This window comes from Leguminivora glycinivorella, chromosome Z (genome assembly GCF_023078275.1).
Source record: "Leguminivora glycinivorella isolate SPB_JAAS2020 chromosome Z, LegGlyc_1.1, whole genome shotgun sequence".
Classification (NCBI taxonomy): Eukaryota; Metazoa; Arthropoda; class Insecta; order Lepidoptera; family Tortricidae; genus Leguminivora; species Leguminivora glycinivorella.
Genome location: NC_062998.1, coordinates 34,812,955 through 34,836,564, shown reverse-complemented (window position 1 = coordinate 34,836,564; position 23,610 = coordinate 34,812,955). Strand labels below are relative to the sequence as shown.

Genomic DNA, 23,610 nt, shown 5'->3' with positions numbered 1-23,610 from the left:
CTTTGCACCCTTGTATAACAAATAACTATTAAAAGTAGTGACGAAATTACATGCTTCTTTATTTTAATATCATGATTGATCATGATATCTCGTCAATACACATTTTGAAAAAAATAAATTTGTAGGCATCACCAGTGTAGTTACGATAGTATTTAATAGGTGGCGCTCAAAAATGGAGGTACGATTCTTAGTATGAAGATTGTACATCCTATATAGATTATCATTGATGCCAACTAAATCGATCAATTCCCTAACGGTCATTTCTGCAACTAAAAAAAGAGCAGTAAGTACTTTGTCCAGATCAGAGATAACATATTTTTATTTCCAATTGAAAATACAGTCATCCGGCAGTACTTTGGAATCAGCCGGATGCAGTCAACCTGGACGGGTACGAGTAGGCATGTTATATGATCCGACGGTGCACCCGAGAACCCACGGTACGAATAAAGTGAAAGGTGGTTGCTATACATTCTATATGAGGAGTGTCTTTTCATAAGGACTTATTTCTATAAGTCAACAGAGGTTATTTTCATCTATTATGTCTTCCTAGACAAATAAAATAACCCTTGTTGGATTATAGAAATAAGTCCGTTTGAAAAGACACTCCTCATATATATTTAGGTTAATAATGAAATTGTCCAAACTACCAGGTAATCACAGATTATATTTCACCTGGATTATATTTTACGCATCTTTGAAATTAAAATACTTATGGATGCTCGATTTTCAACAATCACTTCGCTAGCAAAATTTTCTTTGTTTATAGCTAAACTAGCTTTTGCCCGCAGCTTCGCTCGCGTTAGAAAGAGACAAAAAGTAGCCTATGTCACTCTCCATCCCATCAACTATCTCCACCTAAAAAATCACGTCAATTCCTCGCTCCGTTTTGCCGTGAAAGACGGACAAACAAACAGACACACACACTTTACCATTTATAATAGTAGTATAGTATGGATTTTCCTTTCTTCGCGTATACTGGGCCCATAACCTATTGGGTTAATTGGAATGGAATATTGGAAATGATAAGCGAAAAATATTATTTGGCGCAAACAGAAATACGATACGTATTAATTGATTAGTTAAACGACAACAAAAAGCTTGTTAGGCCAAGTTCAGTTTTCTAATGTACCTACTCCTCCAACAATTAATTACAAATACTATCAAACAGAAGAAACTAACCAAGACAGTGCCAATATTATATTATAGGTGCCTGTTACACACAGTAGGAATATAATTTGGTATTGGGGTTTGTGGTGCGTATTTATTGTTGTTGTGGGTCGCGCAGAGGGCGACCGGCGACCGCCGGCCGGCAGCGGGCCTCGGGCGCCCGGCGCCGCGCGCACTCGCCGCCCGCGATATTGATCGCGGCCCGACCGCCGGTGGCGCCGCGGCGCGGCCGCCGCCGGCGTCTCCGCCCGATGCGCCACCAGCTGTCAAGCGTGTGACGTAACAAGTAGGGCTGCGCGCACACGGCAGCCGCCAGCCGTCCGCTTCGTACGTACGTGCGCATCGCCCCCGTTCGCTCCGCGCGCCGAGTTGCACTCGCCGCCTTCCTCCTGCTGACCCGCGAGAGTGCATACATTTACCATTCGCGCAGCAGGTGAGGTTGGGGCCGACGAGGCCCCGGCCGCTCGGAGTACGCTCGACGTGGTATTGATCGCATTCCGTCCCGTTGGACTATCCAATGTTTATAAACAGCCGGCCGCATCCATTCGCTCCTTGTTTTCGGTACGATTGTCTGACAACGAGTGATCCGGACTGCCGGTCCTGAATGCGCTTAGGTTGCAACTCCAAACAATCACCAGCCGGAGTTTAGTCAAGTACGTATGCACTTTACCTATTTATTTCCTATCTATTTGTGTCTATTTTTCGCGAACGAAACATCATGACGACATGATAAGCCTACCTATCTTTAGCTGCATTCCTACATTAGACGCAAAAACAAAACAAGCAACGACGGAGGCATGAAAGGTGGGCTTATTGAAAGTGTAATTGATACAGTCTGTGTTGTTTGGTGTGAGAGTGAGCCGCCGCAGGGCGGTGCGCCGGCAGCCGCGGCGCGCAGGTGAACCGCTGGTGCACTCTTGCAACGGAAATGCAGCCTTCTGTCTGCCTCTCTGCGTAGATACCAAATCGACCTATTCTCTAAACACCAGACACTAGCGTCGCGAAAAAACTAATTAGAATCTACGATAAAGAAACGCATTTAAAATTAGAATTTTAACTACGCAACAAATCACAATTAGGTAACTACTTACTTATATTCTAATTATAAGTACTTATAGTAATCATCATTTGACAGAATCATTAATAGGTATATTTACGTGCAATATAAAAGCGGAGAACTACAAATATCGACAAGTGCGAGTGGAAATCAAACTCCCGAGGGTACAACTACATTATAATACATGTGTGGGTATCGTATATCTACTTGGTACATAATTTTAAAGAAAAAAAACGCCGCTTTTGGGTTCCGGTGAAAGCTGGTACTTGCGAATGTTGGATTATGCAGAAATGTGTAGTTTGTAAAACTGCTTTAATGTAAATATTTGATTAAGTATTTGAATGAGTATACGATACGTATAGTATACCGTTCAGGTTTGAGGAGTTGCCTCAATTCCTCATGAATCCGATATCCAATTATGTATAAGAAAACGAGCTTGACAAAATTTGTCTCCAAAACTCAATATGCTTATCAAACATATCAATGGGGAAAATCGGTATTCGGGGATACATGTATACATTCTAATTCTACATGAATGCAGCTAGCAGAGATATATCGTCACTACTTTTAAAAAAACTTGTATCTTCGTCTGTCAATGAAAAGAAAATTGTAGTAAGTATGTATGGAATGGAATGCATATAGACTTACTGCGTTTTAACTTTAAGGAGCAGCGTGAGATTCGAGATTTTTTCAAAGTAGTGACGATATATTTAGTTTACAATTTGAACTACATAAAACAGTCCTAGGTTACGGGTTAGAGCCTTTCTTTCACCACAAAGCTTAATACATATACATAGTCTAGAGATGGGCCGAATATTCAGTATTCGGCATATTCGGCAAGTTTTTCAATGTTCGTATATTCGGCCGAATAATTCGGTTATATTGCCGAATATTTACTGAATAAACAAAGTAATTAAATAGCGTAAGTTGTTTCGTAATTCATGGGATAATGACTCTAATAAGGAAATACCCCATAATGGACGGTGATGCCATTATGGACAAAAAAACACAAATCCTTAAAAATAAGTATCTAAAATTAGTTTCTAAAAACTGACGACTATGTTACCATAAATTAGAGTTGTAGAGCTGTTTCATTTTGAAGTTTCAATTAATTCGGCTATTTCTGAAGGATTTGGCGACAAGATAAAATTCATCAGTTTACTGAAAAAAATATCAAGACGAATTCTTAGTAATGTTGCTAAGAGAGTTGAGTTCATGTATAAAATAATAAAAAAATAATACTCGGTGTAAACTTTATACGTGCGTTTTACTTACTGCATTAAGCATGAGATAATGTATAAAACATACTAGTTTGTTGCTCCAAAGATATAAAACAATGGCATTATTTTGCGAGTGTCCATTACTGGAACCGAAAAATTGCCTACCTCCTATGACAAGGAAGAATTTACAAAACCAAAATTTACAAGAAACAATGCTATGTTAAAATAACTCAAACTAATTGTATTTATGGTATATAAAATTGACTCATTGAGTATCAGTTGGCTTTAAAAGTAAAATTTTAAACTTATTTCACTGTCCATAATGGGGGATCCATTACTGGAGAACTGCCGTCCATAATTGGAGAAAAAACACCTATTTTTGATTTGTTAAGTATGAAGAAACTAATAGGAGTATCCATTCTGCAATACGCTTGAAATGTAAAAGAAGGATAGGACATTCAAGATTTAACACGCTTAGCGGTAGAATTTTTACATTTATGAGTGAAATATCAAAAACAGTCGAAAATTTTTCTTAAACTGTCCATGATTGGATCCGCTTAGTCATTAGTCTTAGAGTTAAAAACTTTTCAATTATTGCTAATGGGTACTAACTAAGGCTCTTAATGTTCCTATAAAGTAGTGCATAAGAAAATTTTGATTTTTGTTTCTTAAGCTACGTTATTTTTACTTTTTTACATAATTATTGTAGGTAACGCATTTTTAACTCCCTTTGGTCCTTAGAATCCTGAAATAGGATGTCATTAATTGACATCCTATGAATGACTCATTATCCCATGAATTACGAAACAACTTACGCTATTTAATTACTTTGTTTATTCGGTAAATATTCGGCAATATAACCGAATTATTCGGCCGAATATACGAACATTGAAAAACTTGCCGAATATGCCGAATACCGAATATTCGGCCCATCTCTAGACTATGTATATGTATTAAGCTTTGTGGTGAAAGAAAGGCTCTAACCCGTAACCGTAGGTACGTAACGGTACTTATATTTAACGCATTTTTAACTCCCTTTGGTCCTTAGAATCCTGAAATAGGATGTCATTAATAATTAATGTCATTAATAAATAATTAATGACATCCTATTTCAGGATTCTAAGGACCAAAGGGAGTTAAAAATGCGTTAAATATAAGTACCTACAATAATTATGTAAAAAAGTAAAAATAATAAGAGGCCTTATTCCTAAAGACGAGCGTTTTTTGCAAAATGGAACCTTTTTCATTCAAAATTATAAAGAAACTATAAATGATTATTAAAAAAATGATAATGTTCCTAAAAGTACATATCTTAAGCTAGAAAGTCAATTGGTACTACTTTAAAATATGTCTTTTTATACTTCCGAAAAATCAGTTTTTTCGGAAGACGTTTTCAAATTTCGTAGTGGGATAGCTCGTTTAGAATCGTGATTGTGCTGTTAAAAATGTTATTTGGGGTAATAAATGATCACAATCCTATTTGTTATATCCTGTACGAGTTAGCTAATACTTTGACATTTTAAGATTTACTTGAAATGGTGGATAAATAACCTTCCGTATCCTCCCCATTTTTTCGATAAAAAGAGGTTTACATTATGTATTTTTCCTGCGATTCCTGCATTTTTTGTAACTCTTAAATAATATTATCCTAAACTAGAACTTCTTATTGACCTATAAGAAAAAAATCATACATATAAGACATACTTTTCTGTCGATAGATATGTTTTTAAAACACCTAAAATTCGAATAAAAGACACTGTGCTAACGCGAGCCCGCTCAGTCTGCGCCGAGCGCTCGAAAACAACGGACCTGCGTTTGATCGTCCGGCGCACCTAGCTTTCGTAAGCAGCTCGATAGTTCCGAGAAGTGCCGTAAACTGCGACTAAACAAATCTTGATCCTTTTTACACCTTATGCAATTTTAGCATTCGACATGCTTTTCATATGATTTTGGATTTTAAGTTATACGTGAAGTTTGTTGAGAGTTTGAATTATTATTATATTTTGGGACCAGGATGAGGTTCTGGTTCTCATGATGATGGAGTCAGGCAGGAGATGTTCAACAGAACTGCTATTCTACTTATCATAACTCCACCATGTTTGGGCTCATTAGATTTGGGCTGATGAGCACCATCGATCTAGATGAGGTCCAAGGTCTCATGATGGAGTCAGGAGGTGGTCAACAGAACTGCTATTCTCCTCATCATAAACCCATCATGTTTGGGCTCATTAGATTTGGGCTGACGAGCACCATCGAACTAGATGAGGTCCAAAGTCTCATGACGGGGTCAGGAGGTGGCCAACAGAACTGCTATTCTCCTCATCATAACCCCATCATGTTCGGGCTCATTAGATTTGGGCTGACGAGCACCATCGAACTGGATGAGGTCCAAGGTCTCATGATGGAGTCAGGAGGTGGTCAACAGAACAGCTATTCTCCTCATCATAACCCCATCATGTTTGGACTCATTACATTTGGGCTGACGGGCATCATCGAACTAGATGAGGTCCAAGGTCTTATGATGGAGTCAGGAGGTGGTCAACAGAACTGCTATTCTCCTCATCATAACCCCATCATGTTTGGGCTCATTAGATTTGGGCTGACGAGCACCATCGAACTAGATGAGGTCCAGGGTCTCATGATGGAGTCAGGAGGTGGCTAACAGAACTGCTATTCTCCTCATCATAACCCCATCATGTTCGGGCTCATTAGATTTGGGCTGACGAGCACCATCGAACTAGACGAGGTCCAAGTTCTCATGATGGAGTCAGGAGGTGGTCAACAGAACTGCTATTCTCCTCATCATAACCCCATCATGTTTGGGCTCATTATAAATATGTGGAAGGTCGTTAATAATAATAAATGGAAAAAATGTTTTATTAGGGTACCCCTACATGTAAAGAGGGGGCAGATATTTTTTTTCATTTCAACCCCAACGTGTGATATAGGTATAGTTAGATAGGTATTTAAAAATGAATTAGGTTTTACTAAGATCGATTTTTGATAATTTTCATATTTTCGGAAATAATCGCTCCTAAAAGAAAAAAAGTGCGCCCCCCCCTATAACTTTTGAACCATATGTTTAAAAATATGAAAAAAATCACAAAAGTAGAACTTTACAAAGACTTTCTTTGAAAATTGTTTTGAATTTTATAGGTTAGTTTTTGAGAAAAATACGGAAAACTACGGAACCCTACACTGAGCGTGGCCCATACCAACAAACATAACTAAATAAATGTCACTGTTCTGAACTTAAATGCATGCTTTTCTTACAAAAATACCAAAGTCACTATGAGTGTGCCGTTCAGATTTGAGGAGTTCGGTTCTGACCATCATCAGCAGTTCCACTGCACCAAATGTCACTGTTCTGGACGTAAGTGCATGCTGTTCTTATAAAAATACCAAAGTCACTATAAGCGTGCCGTTCAGATTTGAGGAGTTTGGTTCTGAGTGTTCTGACCATCATCAGCAGTTCCACTGCACCAAATATCACTGTTCTGGACTGGACGTAAGTGCATGATGTTCTTATAAGAATACCAAAGTCACTATAAGTGTTCCGTTCAGATTTGAGAAGATCGGTTCTGACCATCATCAGCAGTTCCACTGCATCAAATGTCACTGTTCTGGACGAAAGTGCATGCTGTTCTTATAAAAATACCAAAGTCACTATAAGCGTGCCGTTCAGATTTGAGAAGTTCCGTTCTGGCCATCATCAGCAGTTGCACTGCACCAAATGTCACTGTTCCGTACCTAAATGCATGCTGTTCCTTTAAAAACACAAAAATCACCATACGTATGCCTTTCAGATTCGAGGAGTTCCCTCGATTACTCCAGGATCCCATCATCAGAACTGGGTTCTGAGAAAAATGGGACCAATCTGTATTCATGTACATTCAATATTTTTTTTTAATCGGTCCAGTAACAACGGAGATATCGAGGAACAAACATAAAAAAATTAAAAAAATAAAAATAAACATACAGACGAATTGAGAACTTCGCCTCAAATCTCTCAGATTTGAGGCGACGGTTAAAAAGTGACACATCATGAGCAGTTCCAATGCACCAAATGTCACTGTTCTGGACGTAAGTGCATGCTGTTCTTATAAAAATATGAAAGTCACTATAACTGTGATAATTTCCGAAAATATTAATATTATCAAAAAACGATCTTAGTAAACCCTTATTCATTTTTAAAGACCTATCCAACAATATATCACACGTTGGGGTTGGAATGAAAAAAAAAACAGCCCCCACTTTACATGTAGGGGGGGTACCCTAATAAAACATTTTTTTTCCATTTTTTATTTTTTCACTTTGTTGGCGTGATTGATATACATATTGTTACTAAATTTCAGCTTTCTAGTGCTTACGGTTACTGAGATTATCCGCGGACGGACGGACGGACGGATAGACAGACATGGCGAAACTATAGGGGTTCCTAGTTGACTACGGAACCCTAAAAAACAGAAATCACTATTAAACTATTTTCTAATTTCAAGTTCCTAACTAAAATTTTCCTAATAAAAAAAAAAACAAATTGATCCCGCTACAAACTTTCACTCCCTTTTTCCCTCTACTAGGGCTGTAAATTTTCATAATCAATTCTTATCTCTTCGAAATTGTGTTAATGCAATCTATACAAATTTCGACTTTCTAGCTTTCGTAGTTTCGGCTCAGCGGTGTTGGTTGTTGAATCAATCAATTAGGAAACCTGAATTTATATATGTATATGTTGACTAATACTATACTTTTACTACATTCATATACCTTATTTACTACTACCATACCATGAATATGAAATTAAATAAAGAGTCCCCATATAAAATTGAAAATTATGTTATTAGCAATTTAATTCAAAACTATCAAGATTATTCGTGTCTGCGTTGAAACGCGCGTTGAGTTGCCGGTGCTCGCGTACCGAGCGCCAACGCCATCTATCGATGGCCGTTTCGTGAAATTGATGAGCGCTCTAAGGAATAAGCCATGATTAAGGATATGGTGGAACCGAATATTCGGCCGAATGTTCGGTTCGGTAACAGGCGTAACAGCTGAACCGAATGTTCGGCCGAATATTCGTATTCGGCAAAGTCCGTATTCGGCCCATCTCTAATACATACCTTTTTTTTTTTTTTAATACTACGTCGGTGGCAAACAAGCATACGGCCCGCCTGATGTAAAGCGGTCACCGTAACCTATGGACGCCTGCAACTCAAACAGTGTCACATGCGCGTTGCCACCCCATTAGAAACTAAACCTATCTACTTGTATACCTAGTTCGGTGAAAATCGCTGGCTCATGTTAAGGCTGCTTTCAAAAAAAACGTCAAAAGAATGTAAAATTTATAGTTTTAGCCGGTGAAATACTACACTTTCCGTTATCCAATAGATTTATTTAATTCAAGTTCCAGTTAGAGCATCTTATTATCTTGATTTTTATAAGACTGGATTTTTGAAAACTAACTCACTAAATTAATTATGATTTTTTCTCTAATGCACGTTTAGAAAAACGCACGTATAGAGCTGAATCAGTCGATCTTATTTGTAAAATTTGGACAATTTTGAATATTAAAACGGGTAAATTTATAATTCGTATATCCTGTACCACAATCATTTCAGACTAGATTTTTATTTTAAGTTTTTGAAAAAGAGTAAACTAGCCTAAGGCGAATTCAATTTTTTTCAGAAATTACCTAAAATTAAGTGACAATTTCTTTGAAAATCTACATCACATCGAAGTAAGTTTTGTACTAAATTAATCTGCAATGTTTATTTAAATTGCTGTTATGCCTTAGTGATTATAAATTGCTATTATTGATTTTTGCCAATTTTTTGAAAACGAGCCTTCACCGGTACAATTATTACCACTTTTGGACATTTTCTCATATTTTGTTAGACCAAGTAGAAAAAGTCCTATAATGTGATATATATTTATAAACTACTCGCAAAGCCCTTTAATTTGATACCACACACGGTATGATCGAGCGCTCGGTTGCGATTTCACTATTTTTAACACGAAAGCCCTCTTAAGGATCCCTCGTGACGTGCTGAAAGTTGTATGTTTGCCGTCCATATTACGCCGGTACGTACAATTTTATTTTTTAGTTTTCGTTATAAAACTTATGTACAGCGGGGAAAATCGCAATCAATTGTAACTGATCAATTTTTTTTCCATTATTATTACACTATTAAGTTGAGTTCCACATGTATCCACTGCACACGCGTGCCTTATATAACTAGTGGACACTAATTAATAATGCAAACATTGTAAAACATCGAAAAAAAAATGGATCCGTTGCATTTGCCCCCCTAGTCGAAATTGTCCCGCTGTACCTTATCTGAAATAGACAAAGTTGGAGTTTGGACGGTGCGTGCACAGTCTTACCTAATATAATATTAAACTTTATAAAAACAGAATTATTGAACTAATCTCAAAATAAAGTTTGGTCTAAAGAGGTATAGCTACTTACTTAAAAAAAATGCTACAAAAATGAAGGAACAATTTCTTGACATTGACTGGTATCGAATTTAGGTACGAAAAAACTATAAAGGTCACGACACGGCCGGCCATGGCGATTTTCGAAGCGATAAATTAACATGCGATTGAATCGCGAGATCGACGACATTACGAAATTACGTTAACCAGGCAGGCAATTATGGTCGCGCGATAAGTGATAAAATAGCAGGCACTATTTGTAAGTGCGATAGGGACGGCCTGATATTTTATCGTCTATCGCGCGACCATGCTTCCCGTGCATTTCTATATAGGTATTGGAAACTTACGGCATGCCGAGCGGCATTTCCTTGAACCCGCACATTTACGTGGTATGATCTATTTTTAGCTGCCTCATTAGGTGAGGTCATGTCGTAACGATTTCTAGGTCAGAGTGATGGCAGGATGCGTGAATTTTCTTTGGCCGCGATGACCAGATCTAGATCCAGACAGACGGTAAACGTAGGACGTCCTGTGCTGGCGCGGCCCGTCTCGTGTCGGTACAGGCATCACGGTGATACCGGAAACTGTTCGATGAAAGGAGTTGTGCGAAGGCCGTTTATTTTGAGAGTGACACGTGTATTTTTTATTGTCTAAAGAAGTAAGCCGCTAATGCCGCTATCGATATAAACATTGCGCCGTCTGATTAACCAGATTTTATTAGATGCACGTTGACGTTGATTGCCTGTTTGTCATTTAAAAAGAGCGCGTCAACAAAGACTGCTGCTCCCGAAGATATCTGAGGAACTTTGATAGCGCACTGGAGTAATACTAATATTAAGACGATACAGGAGGGGTCAATTCTCCATACAAACGCTCTTGACTATTTCCTCTCTCTTTTTTGAAGATAGAGCAATGATTTTTTTCAACACAGATTATTATTATGGACCGTTTTGATTTTTGATATTCTTATTTTTAAAGACGCTAGAGCCCATCAAAAATTTCCAAAAACGGCCTTATTGATTATGGCGCAAAAAAGGTGTGGTATTCAAAATTAGTAACAATTAGCCAAAAAAACTAAACGGTCCGACACAGATTATTTCATTGTTATTCAGACTCTCAAATTTCATTACGATTAAGTTTTGAAGGAGGAAACAGTCGAGAGCTAAACCTCGATTAAATAAAAAAGTGCGCAATATCTTTTAACTCAGTTGTTCTGAATGGACATTTTTTTTGATAAATCTGGTTATTATTAGTATATTTAACTAAAATTCCAAATTTGAAAGGAGGGCTCTTTTTTATTTTAGCATTTTCGCTCTTGTATCGTCTTAACCAGATTTTATTAGATGCACGTTGATTGCCTGTTTGTCATTTAAAAAGAGCGCGTCAACAACCACTGCTGCTCCCGAAGATGATCATCTGAGGAAATTTGATAGCGCACTGGAATAATACTAATAAAATAAGACAGTTCGTGGTTCGCTGAAGGTAATGCGCATGATCGACTAAACAATTAACAATGGACATAACTGTCCCGTACTCCAATGGACATAACACAATATGTCCCGATAATTTGGCGATTTTGCGGCTGATACTGTCATAGTTGGTTAATTGAACACTTCGTTTATGATCCTTCTTCTAAGTTAGGACAGTACAATTTGATTTATCACAATAAATCATCATTTATCAGATATCCTAGCCAAATGGGAAATATTATGCAGTTAGGGGACCTATAGTCCGGTTATCATAAATTGACGATATACATTATGCTACAATTTGAGTCACAATTTCATTTATCAACCTAGCCGTGTTAGGTGACATAAATTGGATATACATTATGCTACTAGTTTTTGTATAACCCCGTTCACCACCCCCTTTCTTCCCGTGGGTGTCGTAGAAGTCGACTGTGAGATATGGGTTTGTGGCGTAGGCGAGAGGCTGGCAACCTGTCACTGCAATGTCACAATTTGGATTTCTTTCAACCCCTTTTTGCCAAGAGTGGCACTGAAACTTAGTAGTTCATGTGCTCTGCCTACCCCTTTATGGAATACAGGCGTGATTATATGTACATAATTATGTATGTATCGAGTCGATATTACTGGTCAAACGCGATAAGTTGAGCAAACTGGTTTTTGAAATTCGAACTATGTGTAAATTTCACAATGTTCTTATTTCAAAGGAAAATTATCTCGATTTATCGGGTTTCACCAGTAAACCCTCGGTATGTACTTTTTGTAAATAAAGCTGAGAATCACTATACCGTTAGTATGATTCCACTCCACATCCGATCGGATAATGTGAAAACGCACTTAGATGTACAAAATTTACTTGACTGATAAACTGTTCACAATTGATAAGTTACCTATTTAACATATTTTTGTCCGTATAGGTACTCCGTATTAGTTTAAGTTAGTACTTGTACTATTATACATATATTCTGTGGTTTTAGCTTTAGATGTACAACATGAATATTATGATGCAAGCGTAATAAATCTGAACTTAGATAACCATTCTTCAGATAACCTACGTTATTTAATATCCTATACCTACTTAAATCCAACTACTTAGTCACAAATGCCAGGATTACTTAGTCAAAATTAGGAATTTTGGACTCGGGATGAAGAATTGGTGCGGATGTTTTTCTTCTCGTGTCTTGTATTGTAAAATAAATACAAATAGCGATCATAATGGTCTAAGTATCTCAATAAGTTCAAAAGTTTCAAAACTGTATTTTTTTTTCGATAAGAATTGGGCAAGGTAAACTGCCCATTTCCAACCAGGACAATAGTTATTCGAAATAGAAAGGAATGAATGACACGATAGACGGTTCCAACTCAACTTACCTGCGTACTTCGCTATAGTTAGTATAGTTACCTAAATAGCATAGCATTGTGCATAATAGAATGGGTTTGCGGCTCTATGACATTTAACTGTACCTAGAGCGACCCAGTGAAGAACCAGAGCTGGTGAGCAATGTTGCCATGTTATGAATTAAAATTATCTGGATCGTTTGAAATATCCTGTAAATCCCGAGTCAATGAAGTCTTTTTTTTGTAACTTTTTATTGGGTAACGAAGTTTTTACGGATGCATACCTACGTTTAAGGAAACTACGTAAATAGTATAGTAGTTATTCTTATTGTTATGTTACAGTATAATATTTGAAAACTAAATATGGCAAATCAGTGTCATTTCGAACATCGACTATCAGAGGTAGAATAAGTTCTTGCATTTGTGGGAAAGAGAGTCTGTGCGGAAAGAGAAGAGTCGTGAATCTACAAATTTTGTCTCCGCACAAAAGTCTAGAATATAGTAAAGTAAAAGCTAACATGCTTATGCAGCTACCCTAAATCAGTGTGTAACTAATAGACTGGGAATCTATTGGCAATTGATATGGCAACTCCGCGCGTAAATAGTTCACTTTCCTATTCATGCACGATCATCGGATATTAATAGTACGTACCAGGTACATATGTTTATGTATATACTGACTAGCTACTGATACAGATGCAGTGATGTGCCCTTGCCGCTGCCGTGTTACGTCATATGGACAAACAAAATAAACATTAGGTGTCCAACAATTGTGCCCAGCCCACGCTGTGGGCGCGCCGAATCATTTCCACCATTGCCTACAACATTTTGAATGTCGCTAGCTTGATGACCACTGGGTGAGGCATACGATTATTGTCATTCACGCGGTTCAGGTTGCATCATTGGTTTCATTCTTCAAAAAGGCCATTTTTTTGCACTCGATGAGGAAATGTACGAGTACTTAATGCTCAGTTAATTAAAGTAAATGGCCGTTGGTAGTGTAAATATTCAAAGTCGTTTTCGCTGCTGCTGTAGCAGTTGTAAATAAACCCAGACAAATGAAACAGAAAAACCGGCCAAGTGCGAGTCGGGCTCGCGCACAAAGGGTTCCGTAGCAGCAAATATAATAAACTTATTATGTCAATTTATACACCTGCCAAAATTACAGTTAAATCAACCTATCTCAAAAACTATAAGAGATACTTTGATCAAACCAAAAATCGTTGAAAGAGTTAATTAGCATGCATCACCTCTATTTTTTTTAGAATTTTATACCCCGTAGTTATAAAAATAGAGGGGGGGGATACTTTTTACGACTTTGAGAGCTGATATCTCAAAAACCGTTCACTTTAAGAAAAATGTTTTTTAGAAAACTTTATATCATTTTAAAAGACCTTTCCATTGATACCCCACACGGGTATGTACATCGAAAAAAAAATTTTCATCCCTCAGTTACATGTATGGGGGGCCCCACCCCCAATTCTTTTTTTTACTATTTAGTGTCATAATTTTGTAGCGGTTCATACAACACATATTCCCATCAAATTTCATCACTGTAGTACTTATAGTTTCCGAGTAAATCGGCTGTGACAGACGGACAGACGGACAGACGGACAGACGGACAGACGGACATGACGAAACTATAAGGGTTCCGTTTTTGCCATTTTGGCTACGGAACCCTAAAAAGGGGGTCAACCTCGGAATGCACGATAATGAAAGATAAGAGATAATAAGTTTTCTGTAAACTTTAAATATGTCCTTTAGAACGCCATATTATGCAATGAAGTACACGTCGCGTAGGTAGGTACATAATATGGGCAACAAATATGGAGAATACGTTTTCGATACGATAGGTTGTCGGTTGTTGATACGTCGAATGCTGCAGGCGCAAGAATAAGGCCGCTATATTTACACGGCGATGTGGAAGTTCTAGCCGGTAGGAAATGAATGTGAACTTGTAATTATTTGTTGCCAATCATGAGCGTGTCCAGAGCACAACGGCGCGTGAGTTCACCGCGGGCGAGTGACCTTTCCTTGCCTCAGGAATGCTATTATATTGTCATTCCCACACGGCTTGAGCATAACATTATCAAAAATGCACATATGATAACGAGTCTTCTTAATTTGTCTAGTTTTATAGACATGCTCATTTTAATTCAGCAAGGCCACTGTCTCAGTTCTGAGCGCTTAGGTAACGTGTGACTATGCATAGGTAGTGCGCCAATCAAATTAGATTTTGTCGAGTACTACATACTTATCTAATAAAATTGCAAGCAATCTCAAGAAAAATGTACGCTTAAACCCGTCTAAATTTACACACACCATGGGATTTCGTTAACGCCGTGGCTCGCGTGGGCGACGGTCGCGCGATGGTCGCGCGACGGCGATGCGACGCATACGAAATCAAACCTTATCGATATGGAAGTATAAGACGCGACGGCGACGGTCGCGCGACGGTCGCGCGACCGTCGCCCACGCAAGACACGGCGTAACTCTGACCAAACCCTATTAAGGCATTCAAAAGATTTCCATCTTGCTGGGAATTCATTCCCCAAAACGCTTTTTATGCACTGGTCTTTAGGGAATAAAATGAATAACATCATTTTCGATATCAAATTGCCAAACGATTTCCGCCATAGGAACACAATCATAAGTCTCCACTGTATCGAAATATAATAGAAAAGGCAAAATGCAAATATTTTTTCAGTACAGATGGTGTTTTTTTTACGCACTAGTGCGAGAAGTGGTTCATTATATGCCAGGTCGAAACTTCGGAGTGTCATCTGTACTGAAAAACGTCGTACAATACACGTGCGAAAAGAAAATTCGTAACTCGTGTCGATTTAAAACACTCCCTTCGGTCGTGTTTTAATTTATCGCCACTCGTTTCGAACTTCCTTTTTTACGCACTTGTATCGTAATGTACTATTTCAGTACAGATGGTGTTTTTTTTACGCACTAGTGCGAGAAGTGGTTCATTATATGTCAGGTTGAAACTTCGGAGGGCCATCTGTACTGAAAAACGTCGTACGATACACGTGCGAAAAGGAAATTCGTAACTCGTGTCGATTTAATAATAATTTATCGCCACTCGTTTCGAACTTGTATCGTAATGTACTATTTTACCATTGACGTCTAACCTATTTTGATGAAGGTTGCTTTCATTATTTAGAGCATATTATTAATTAATTGTTAATTTAGTCACCTGCGGCTATATTATAAATTGGTTAGTTTACAATATTTGCAATCTGTATTAGACTCGTATAATTTTAATTACTTAACAATTACTTATTTATTTCCAGATTGACCAGAAGGCAGTAGTCAATAAAGTGAGAAATGTTCACGTGGACTGGGTCACGTGGCGGAGATAATATTAATAGGTAAGTAATAACTATCTAAGCACGTTGCTTATGCGTAGCGCACCTATGCCGATGTCAGCACATGTGACGTTTTCAATCAAAAGGTACCACGTCGATAAGTTCGATTTCATAATGAACCTAATAATATGAAAATAGTGCCTTAAAGATGACCGATAGTAAGTACGATTTTGATAGAACATGACACATATGGCTACATAGATACGTACGAACGTATAGCATAATATATAATGAAGTATAATTCAAGGCATAATATGCCTTTACTAACCTATTCGTAGAGATTATTTATATACAGAAATTTACTGCGCATCCCGCCGCCTTTTCATTAACCGTGCATTATGCGGCTACGGTTATAATCTGTTTTGAATTGCAATTAGGGATCATCCACATATTACGTCACACCAAATTTCAGGTTTTTGGACCCCTCCCCCCCCCCTATGTCACGCTTTTTTGTATCCCTTTAACAGGGATTGTCACATTTAGTATGACCCCCCTCCCCCTTACACTGTGACGTAATATATGGATGACGCCTTATTGCAATTTCGTAACATGAGTGATCTGATCTGGTTTAGTCGATTATTGCGTTGCATTGCTATTAATACGACGCGGCAAGCTTTCTGTTTATGATCAATACTTATTTTATTAATTGATTATGATTATAGTGGCGGGAAAAAGCAATCGATTTTTCCCGTATTTCGGCTTTGGAAAACCTTCTTTACTTATAGTCACACGGCATACATTTTCTAGTGGCTTCCGATGATTTTACTTTACGAAATAAATGCCTCGCTAAATTAGTATGTTTGTTTCAGATCTCAGTAGGGTACGAATCGATTTTTAACTAATAGTGAGTGAAGTGATACTTAAGACTGATAAGGCTATGAATTCAATAGACGGATTACTGAAATAGACTGCGTGAAATGTCACGAGTAGAGAACTAAGGAGGCAGCGATGCTGTCTTACATGGTGCCCGTGGAGCAGAAGCCGCCGGTGGCGCCGGCGCCGGCTGGCAAGGCGCGGCTGGCGCTGGAGCTGGCGCCGGGCAGCCCGGAGTCGGCGGCGCGCCGCGCGCTCAAGACCGCCATCTCCAAGGACTCGTCCACCAGCTCGTTCGCCAGCGACCTGACGCTGTCCTCCTCCACGCCCACGGGCGCGCACGACAAGCCGAAACACAAGCTCCTCTCCAATGGCACCAAGCACACCTCTTTGAAGAGGTAAGTCGATCTTTAGCTGTGGCAGATTGCCAAATTGTGGCGTACGTATACTCGTACTTACTTATAAAATATTAATTTAGGTAGAGTATAAAGGGCCTCTACTTATTGCTTCTAATGTAGGAATCAATATGATATGATTAATAAATGAATGCACCTACTATTATTAGTCTATTACAGATTACTCATATTGTTTTATTAAAAACAGAAATATCACCGTATTTTTATGGAGAACCTATGTATAGCAACAAAGGTCGACCAATGGCTCGTTGGCTATTGATACAGGTAAATATCAGTTACGTAAGTAGGTACATAAATAAACTGTAAAGGTTACGTTATAAAAATTAAATTACCTTTGCAAGTCTACCTACTTAGACTGTCTATAATAATAGCCTAAGGCACTGGTCCCACCACTAGCTAGTAAAGCGATGAGCTATCGGCTATTTATGCGACAAAAGATAGTCGTTGCCGTGTAAACAAAAGAAAGAGATGTATTATAGCTGAGCGATGAACTATAAAATAGTCAATAGCTCAGCTATAATACATCTGTCACTTTTATTTACACGGGAGCGACTATCTTTTGTCGCACAAATAGCCGATAGCTCATAGTTTGCTAGCTCGCCGTGGGACCAGTGCCTAATAGTTATTCATCTTTTATTATAATTTATATGTATTACTATTGGTATTACTGATATTTTTCTTTCCATATGCCAATATTTCCGACAGTTTACTTACCTACTACAATAAATTAAATAGGTAATAATCACCTAGATGTCCTATATTCTAGGTTACGTTAAAGTTAGCGGGTACGATCAAGTATTGTATAGAACATAATTAGGCTCTACGTGACTACAAAATTGATTATATTAATTACCAAAAGGATTGATAACCTGATATGATGACTTAACATTTGTCATAACATAGTGAAATCGATCCGTCTTGAAATAAGAGTAGGTATTGGTACACGCGTAGCGTAGGCAAGCTACTCGTGTAGTGTACCTAGCTACTCGTAGAAGAAATAAAACGATGTTATCGGTCCGGCTATCGCTGTGCGGCTAAATTGGATGAAAGATAGAGCTATTGCAACGAGTTAGCTGTAAAGTGGATCAATCAATTAAACGAAAGTTTTCTTCATAGGCAGCTGTATTGACCAATATTTAAGTCAGTCTAAATATAGATGAAAGCATTAGCGAGGTAGAACAGTAAGTACTAATTGTGTTGAGCAGTAATTGATTTAATGCTTAGTGATTTTCGGTCCCGTGTAGTTTTTCATGTCCCAGGCATCAGGAAGCCTTAAAGGAGGTTTCGAGAGCCACGAAGTGTAAATTTCTAACTGGCAGTCGGGCCTGAAAAATATGAATCTGAGTCATTATGACGTCGACTCTATATACGAATGATGTATTCCACCTACAAATCTTACGCAGCATATTATACGGGTTCGACATTATCATTCACCATAGTTTTCACTTGGAAAATAGAATGAATAGAAATAAGTACAAGTATGTATATTAAGACTAACATTAATTACAACAGCATCATATTTAAAAACTCAACGCCCGTCTAAAACAGGTTAATAAATAAGGTAAATTTCTAACCCCCCTCATAGATATCTTCCATTCAAGCTTATGTATATCCCCATGCATTCAAGCTACAACTAGTATTTTTTTCAAACTATTCACAAGGAATAGAATTTCAGCTGCGTCTATTTAACGTTGGCGTAAGGAACTCATTTCGCGTCTAATCTTAGCCTCGGTGCAAAATGTCCTTCCCGTAAAGTAGAGGCTTGGATAGGGTACACATTCGTGCCGCGATGCCGGGCGAGATGTTTTCAAAAGGGCGCTTTATGTGAAACATGAAAGCACGCCTTACTTTGACAGACATCGATTAAAAAGCTCGTTGGCGCTGCAAAACCGAGAACCGTTTCACACTACGTTCGATCCGAATCCGTGAAAATGAGATCAGTTGTAGCTTATTTGTATGGTAATTTACGCACTAGATCCGATCTCCGTCATCCGACTTCTTTCCGTCATTTTTAGGATCTGGGAGGCGAGTTTTGAATCTCGCATGCGGGATTTTGTCACTCGAATGTCAGACTGCCAGTGGAAAACGGTGACTTGCTATTTTTGAAAGTCTTACGAATTAATTCGAGATTCGAGTGGTGTAGACCACACAATATATTCAATGCGTGCGTTAATTATGTACCTTACAAATAGTTCTACGGCTACAGCGAATCTTATTTTCACGGAATCGGATCACCGCTCTTAGTCTTCAAATTTTGTGAGCACTTCAAAACAGAGCCACTTAGGTCGATATGTTAGTGCAGACTATAGCGAAAGGATAAAGATTACTCTTTAAATGATATATTATCTAAATCGAGTAAATAAATGATAATGACGAACTTGGACGAGAGCCAGCCGATGGCTCCGGTTGAAGTGACGGGGACGGGCTTGAGCGTCTTGGCGGTCTCTTCCTTGGACGCGACGTGCGGCAGGGCGGCCTCTACTTCCTTCTTAGCCGCCTCCGCTTCTGCCTGCGTTTTGCTACAATTTGACAGAATTAGCAGTTGGTATTTAGGTCAAGGGTTACACTGACGTCAGAATGATACTTAATCATTTACTTATTTTGCGTCTCGGCAGAGTCGATACAAAATGTACGTTATTATAGGTAATATTAGTGTATGTTCGACTTGGTCTGATTGCTTCACCATTGATACATATAAATTTACAAGTCTATCTTTATCTCTCTGCTGCAATCGAACCTAGGTACTAGGATTGATTAAAAATGCAGATAATGATGTACCTATATGTATTTTCGTAACGTAATATGTAAACAAACAGAGAGAAGTCTAAGACGTGTCTGATTTTTCAGACAAAGTAGTTAGTGATTGAGTAGGTGTTTTGTTTGTGGAGGAAATAATTTAATAAAGTGTCGTATAATTTATTTATATCCATACTAATATTATAAATGGGAAAGTGTGTGTGTCTGTTTGTTAGTCCGCCTTTACCGGCAAAAGGGAGCGACGAATTGACGTGATTTTTTAAGTGGAGATAGTTGAAGGGATGGAGAGTGACATAGGCTACTTTTTGTCTCTTTCTAAAGACAGATAAAATAATACGCCGAGCGAAGCCGGGGCGGCTCGGTTATAGTAATATAATAAAAGACTTAAAATCCCAAAAAAGTGTTGTTTTATTTGAAAAAGCGAAATAATTAGACCAGTCCCGAAAGTACCGAAAATCCCGGGAAATCCCGGTTCCACATTGCTTCGGTACCGAAAATCCCGGTTCTTTAAAACAGTACCGGTACTGCAATCCCTAAATTGAAAATCCGTTTAGTAGTTTTCGAGTCTATCGCAAAATTAGCGAACACACAGACATACGCGTCGGGAGACTGTTTTATAACATGTAGAGAAATGAGTCAAATGAGAAATAAGATTGAGAGAGAAAAAATAAATACACAAATTAATATAACAAACCTTCACCAAAAATACAAAACTCCACTACCGACTAGCGGGACTAGCTAGGGTATCACGGTGGCTACGGGAACCAGTCTGCCACTGCCACCCGCTATTAAATATTAGTAGGCGCGTGTTACTGTACCTACGCCTATTTTTTAATGGTATAAATAATATAAACAGAAATAAATATTTGTAGCAAAAAAGTCACTAAAAAGTATTTCCCGAAAGTACCGAAAGTACCGGGATTTTTCAACTTGATTTCCCGGTTCTTTGCTTGGCCAAAAATCCCGGGAACTCCCGGTACTTTCGGTACCGGTATTTCCCGGGAGCAAACCCATTTTTCATACGTTTTCCACCTATGTTATTATAAATTGATTAAAACATGACGATATGTGCTAAAATAATATGTGGTAAAAATGACTTAAATGACGCTGCTTAACAGCTGTAATCAAAAACCCTACCCATACCGATCAACATAATAACAAAATAATGTATGGTGGTATTGTACCTCTTATACATTCTTCGTTTCGTTCATTCGTTTTCTTTCAACCCCTTATTTGCCAAGAGTGGCACTGAAGCTTTAGTAGTTTCATGTGTTCTGCCTACCCCTTTATGGAATACAGGCGTGATTGTATGTGTGTGTGTGTGTATGTGTATACATATACATATGTAGGTCTAGAAAAATTTTTAGGTTTATGTCTAACTTTTAAGGATAACTGCTATAAACATGTTAACTTTTAAAAAACGTTTATATTATAATGTGGTATTGCGGTATCCAAATAAATTTCCAGAAAATTACCAATTTTCTCGAGAACGTTCCCTCTGACTAGCAAGAAATAATGTTTTGTTTCCTTTAGTTTACATCCTTTGCTTCAAATGACGTGTTTGGGGAATTTTGTGAGGTTTTACTGCCGGTCTATAATCAGTTATTATATTTCTGTAGTAGTATTTGTCTTATTTCTTTTACTAAGCGATTAAACATCTCTCAGTAATGGCAGATCACTTAATCGGAGCAATGTATTGCAACAGTAACCATTGGTGCCTATGGTTGCCAGATCGGGTTTAGGCGGAATTCTCACGATTTTTTGCTTGTTCTCCCAAATTCCGATTTATAATTAAGTAATAAAAAAGACAGATAAAATAATACGCCGAGCGAAGCCGGGGCGGCTCGGTTATAGTAATATAATAAAAGACTTAAAATCCCAAAAAAGTGTTGTTTTATTTGAAAAAGCGAAATAATTAGACCAGTCCCGAAAGTACCGAAAATCCCGGGAAATCCCGGTTCCACATTGCTTCGGTACCGAAAATCCCGGTTCTTTAAAACAGTACCGGTACTGCAATCCCTACTCGGAGCGCCTACTTTTGCCCAACAGTGGGTCACTTAACATAGGTGGGTCACAATACAGTAGAATAGAAAAAGAAAAAAAATACGTACATTAAAAAACCTAAAATGTACTTTAAAAATAGTATTCTATGCGATCTGTAGACGTTGAATGGAATCACATTCATTGTCATTATGATCATGATTTATGAGATCCTATCCTGCCTGTGCCTACCTCATTCGCACATCGTTTTACACGCCATAGCCATTTGCCAGTGACATTGAATCCACTGTAACATTGGCAAGCACCTACCTATTATCTCGGTATGTCTATTATAGTCAATTTAATTTCCGTACTGAACACTCCCACTTAGATGTCGCCCCCCTTGCGGCGCAACGTAGGCGGATAAATAGATGCACCTAGACATAGACAACATGTGTAAAAGAACATCTACAAAGCTAATCTTATTCCTGCTGCTAATACAAGCGGAGAAGACTTATGCACATGGTTCTAATAGGGTTAAGTCTGCGATCAAGCCGCCAGTTCAACTTGTCAGCTCGCCTCATAAGCGGACTGCGCTATGTGCGCATCGAGAGTTGACGAGGCATGTATGGCTTGACGTGCAGTTGGAGTATGGCCAGTAGTATGATCTAACGTTAGACATTGGCATTCACCATTATTAATAACGCGTTTGGGTTTCGTGTACACTTCCTCGACATAGCGGACCACCTGCCACCCGGATAAGGTGGATACATTTTCGGACATAAATTGCTTTATATAGAGAATTTTCTATTGCGTTAGGTATCCATATTTAATATTTAATGAGTGATTTATTTACGGCAAAGTACCTAAGTCAATTTCTGCAAAATGTTACTTACCAAAGGATAAGGTAATATTGTTACGCATGACGATAAAAGCTTTAACTGTGATAAAAGATACCTAAACTAAGGCCCGATTTAGACGGCGTGCGATCTCGCATACGATTTTAGTTACATTGCGGGCTGTTCAGGTTACATACAAATTTGCACAGCCATCAAATACCGCAATGTAATAAAACTCGTATGCGAGTTCTCGTACCATCTAAATAGGCCCTAAATTACAAAAAAAAATGCTTTAAGTGTGTCTGCTGTTCACTAACACAATTTTTATTACTTATGTCATAAATTATGACATAATAAATTAAATATAACAAGATCATACCATCCCATACATTAAAAATAACTGCGACCGCCTTACGAATGCTTCTAGATAGTCGTATCTAGAGTGCATTTGATTATTTGGATTAAAATAATATTATACGCGCTTACTTATGTCCTACACTCCACCACCGTAGATTTATTTTGTAGTTAAGAACAAAGTGAATATGTATTTAAAGTATAATTGTAAGTATTTGTTTTTTTTTGCCAACAAAAAAAGTGCACCTGCGATCTTTGTCTTGTTGCCACCGAAAAATGCCTTGTTGCCACCGATTATTTGTAGATTGGCATTGTGTCAATTCCGAGCCGTAAATCTATGTCAAAAGTGACACTTAACGCCATCTACAAGTATAATCGAAAGCTACAAGACATT

General features: G+C 38.1%; 2 protein-coding genes across 5 annotated transcripts in view; one reads left to right on the top strand and one right to left on the bottom strand.

The window, feature by feature from the left end:
- Positions 1-1,458: 1,458 nt before the first annotated feature.
- The window catches only part of LOC125240749, a 53,109-nt gene continuing 30,957 nt past the window's right edge, over positions 1,459-23,610 (top strand). Inside the window, exons 1-3 of the mRNA XM_048148801.1 lie at positions 1,459-1,820; positions 15,983-16,060; positions 16,867-17,268. Coding sequence (XP_048004758.1) covers positions 17,006-17,268 — 263 coding nt within the window. The 5' untranslated portion in view covers positions 1,459-1,820; positions 15,983-16,060; positions 16,867-17,005. The remainder of the gene's footprint in view (positions 1,821-15,982; positions 16,061-16,866; positions 17,269-23,610) is intronic.
- The window catches only part of LOC125240750, a 31,557-nt gene continuing 26,337 nt past the window's right edge, over positions 18,391-23,610 (bottom strand). For all 4 annotated transcript variants that reach the window (XM_048148804.1, XM_048148805.1, XM_048148802.1 and 1 more), the window contains exons 3-4: positions 19,665-19,805; positions 18,391-18,611 (exon numbers count right to left, since the gene is read on the bottom strand). In XM_048148804.1, the coding sequence (XP_048004761.1) occupies positions 18,500-18,611; positions 19,665-19,805 (253 nt within the window). In that variant the 3' untranslated portion in view covers positions 18,391-18,499. The remainder of the gene's footprint in view (positions 18,612-19,664; positions 19,806-23,610) is intronic.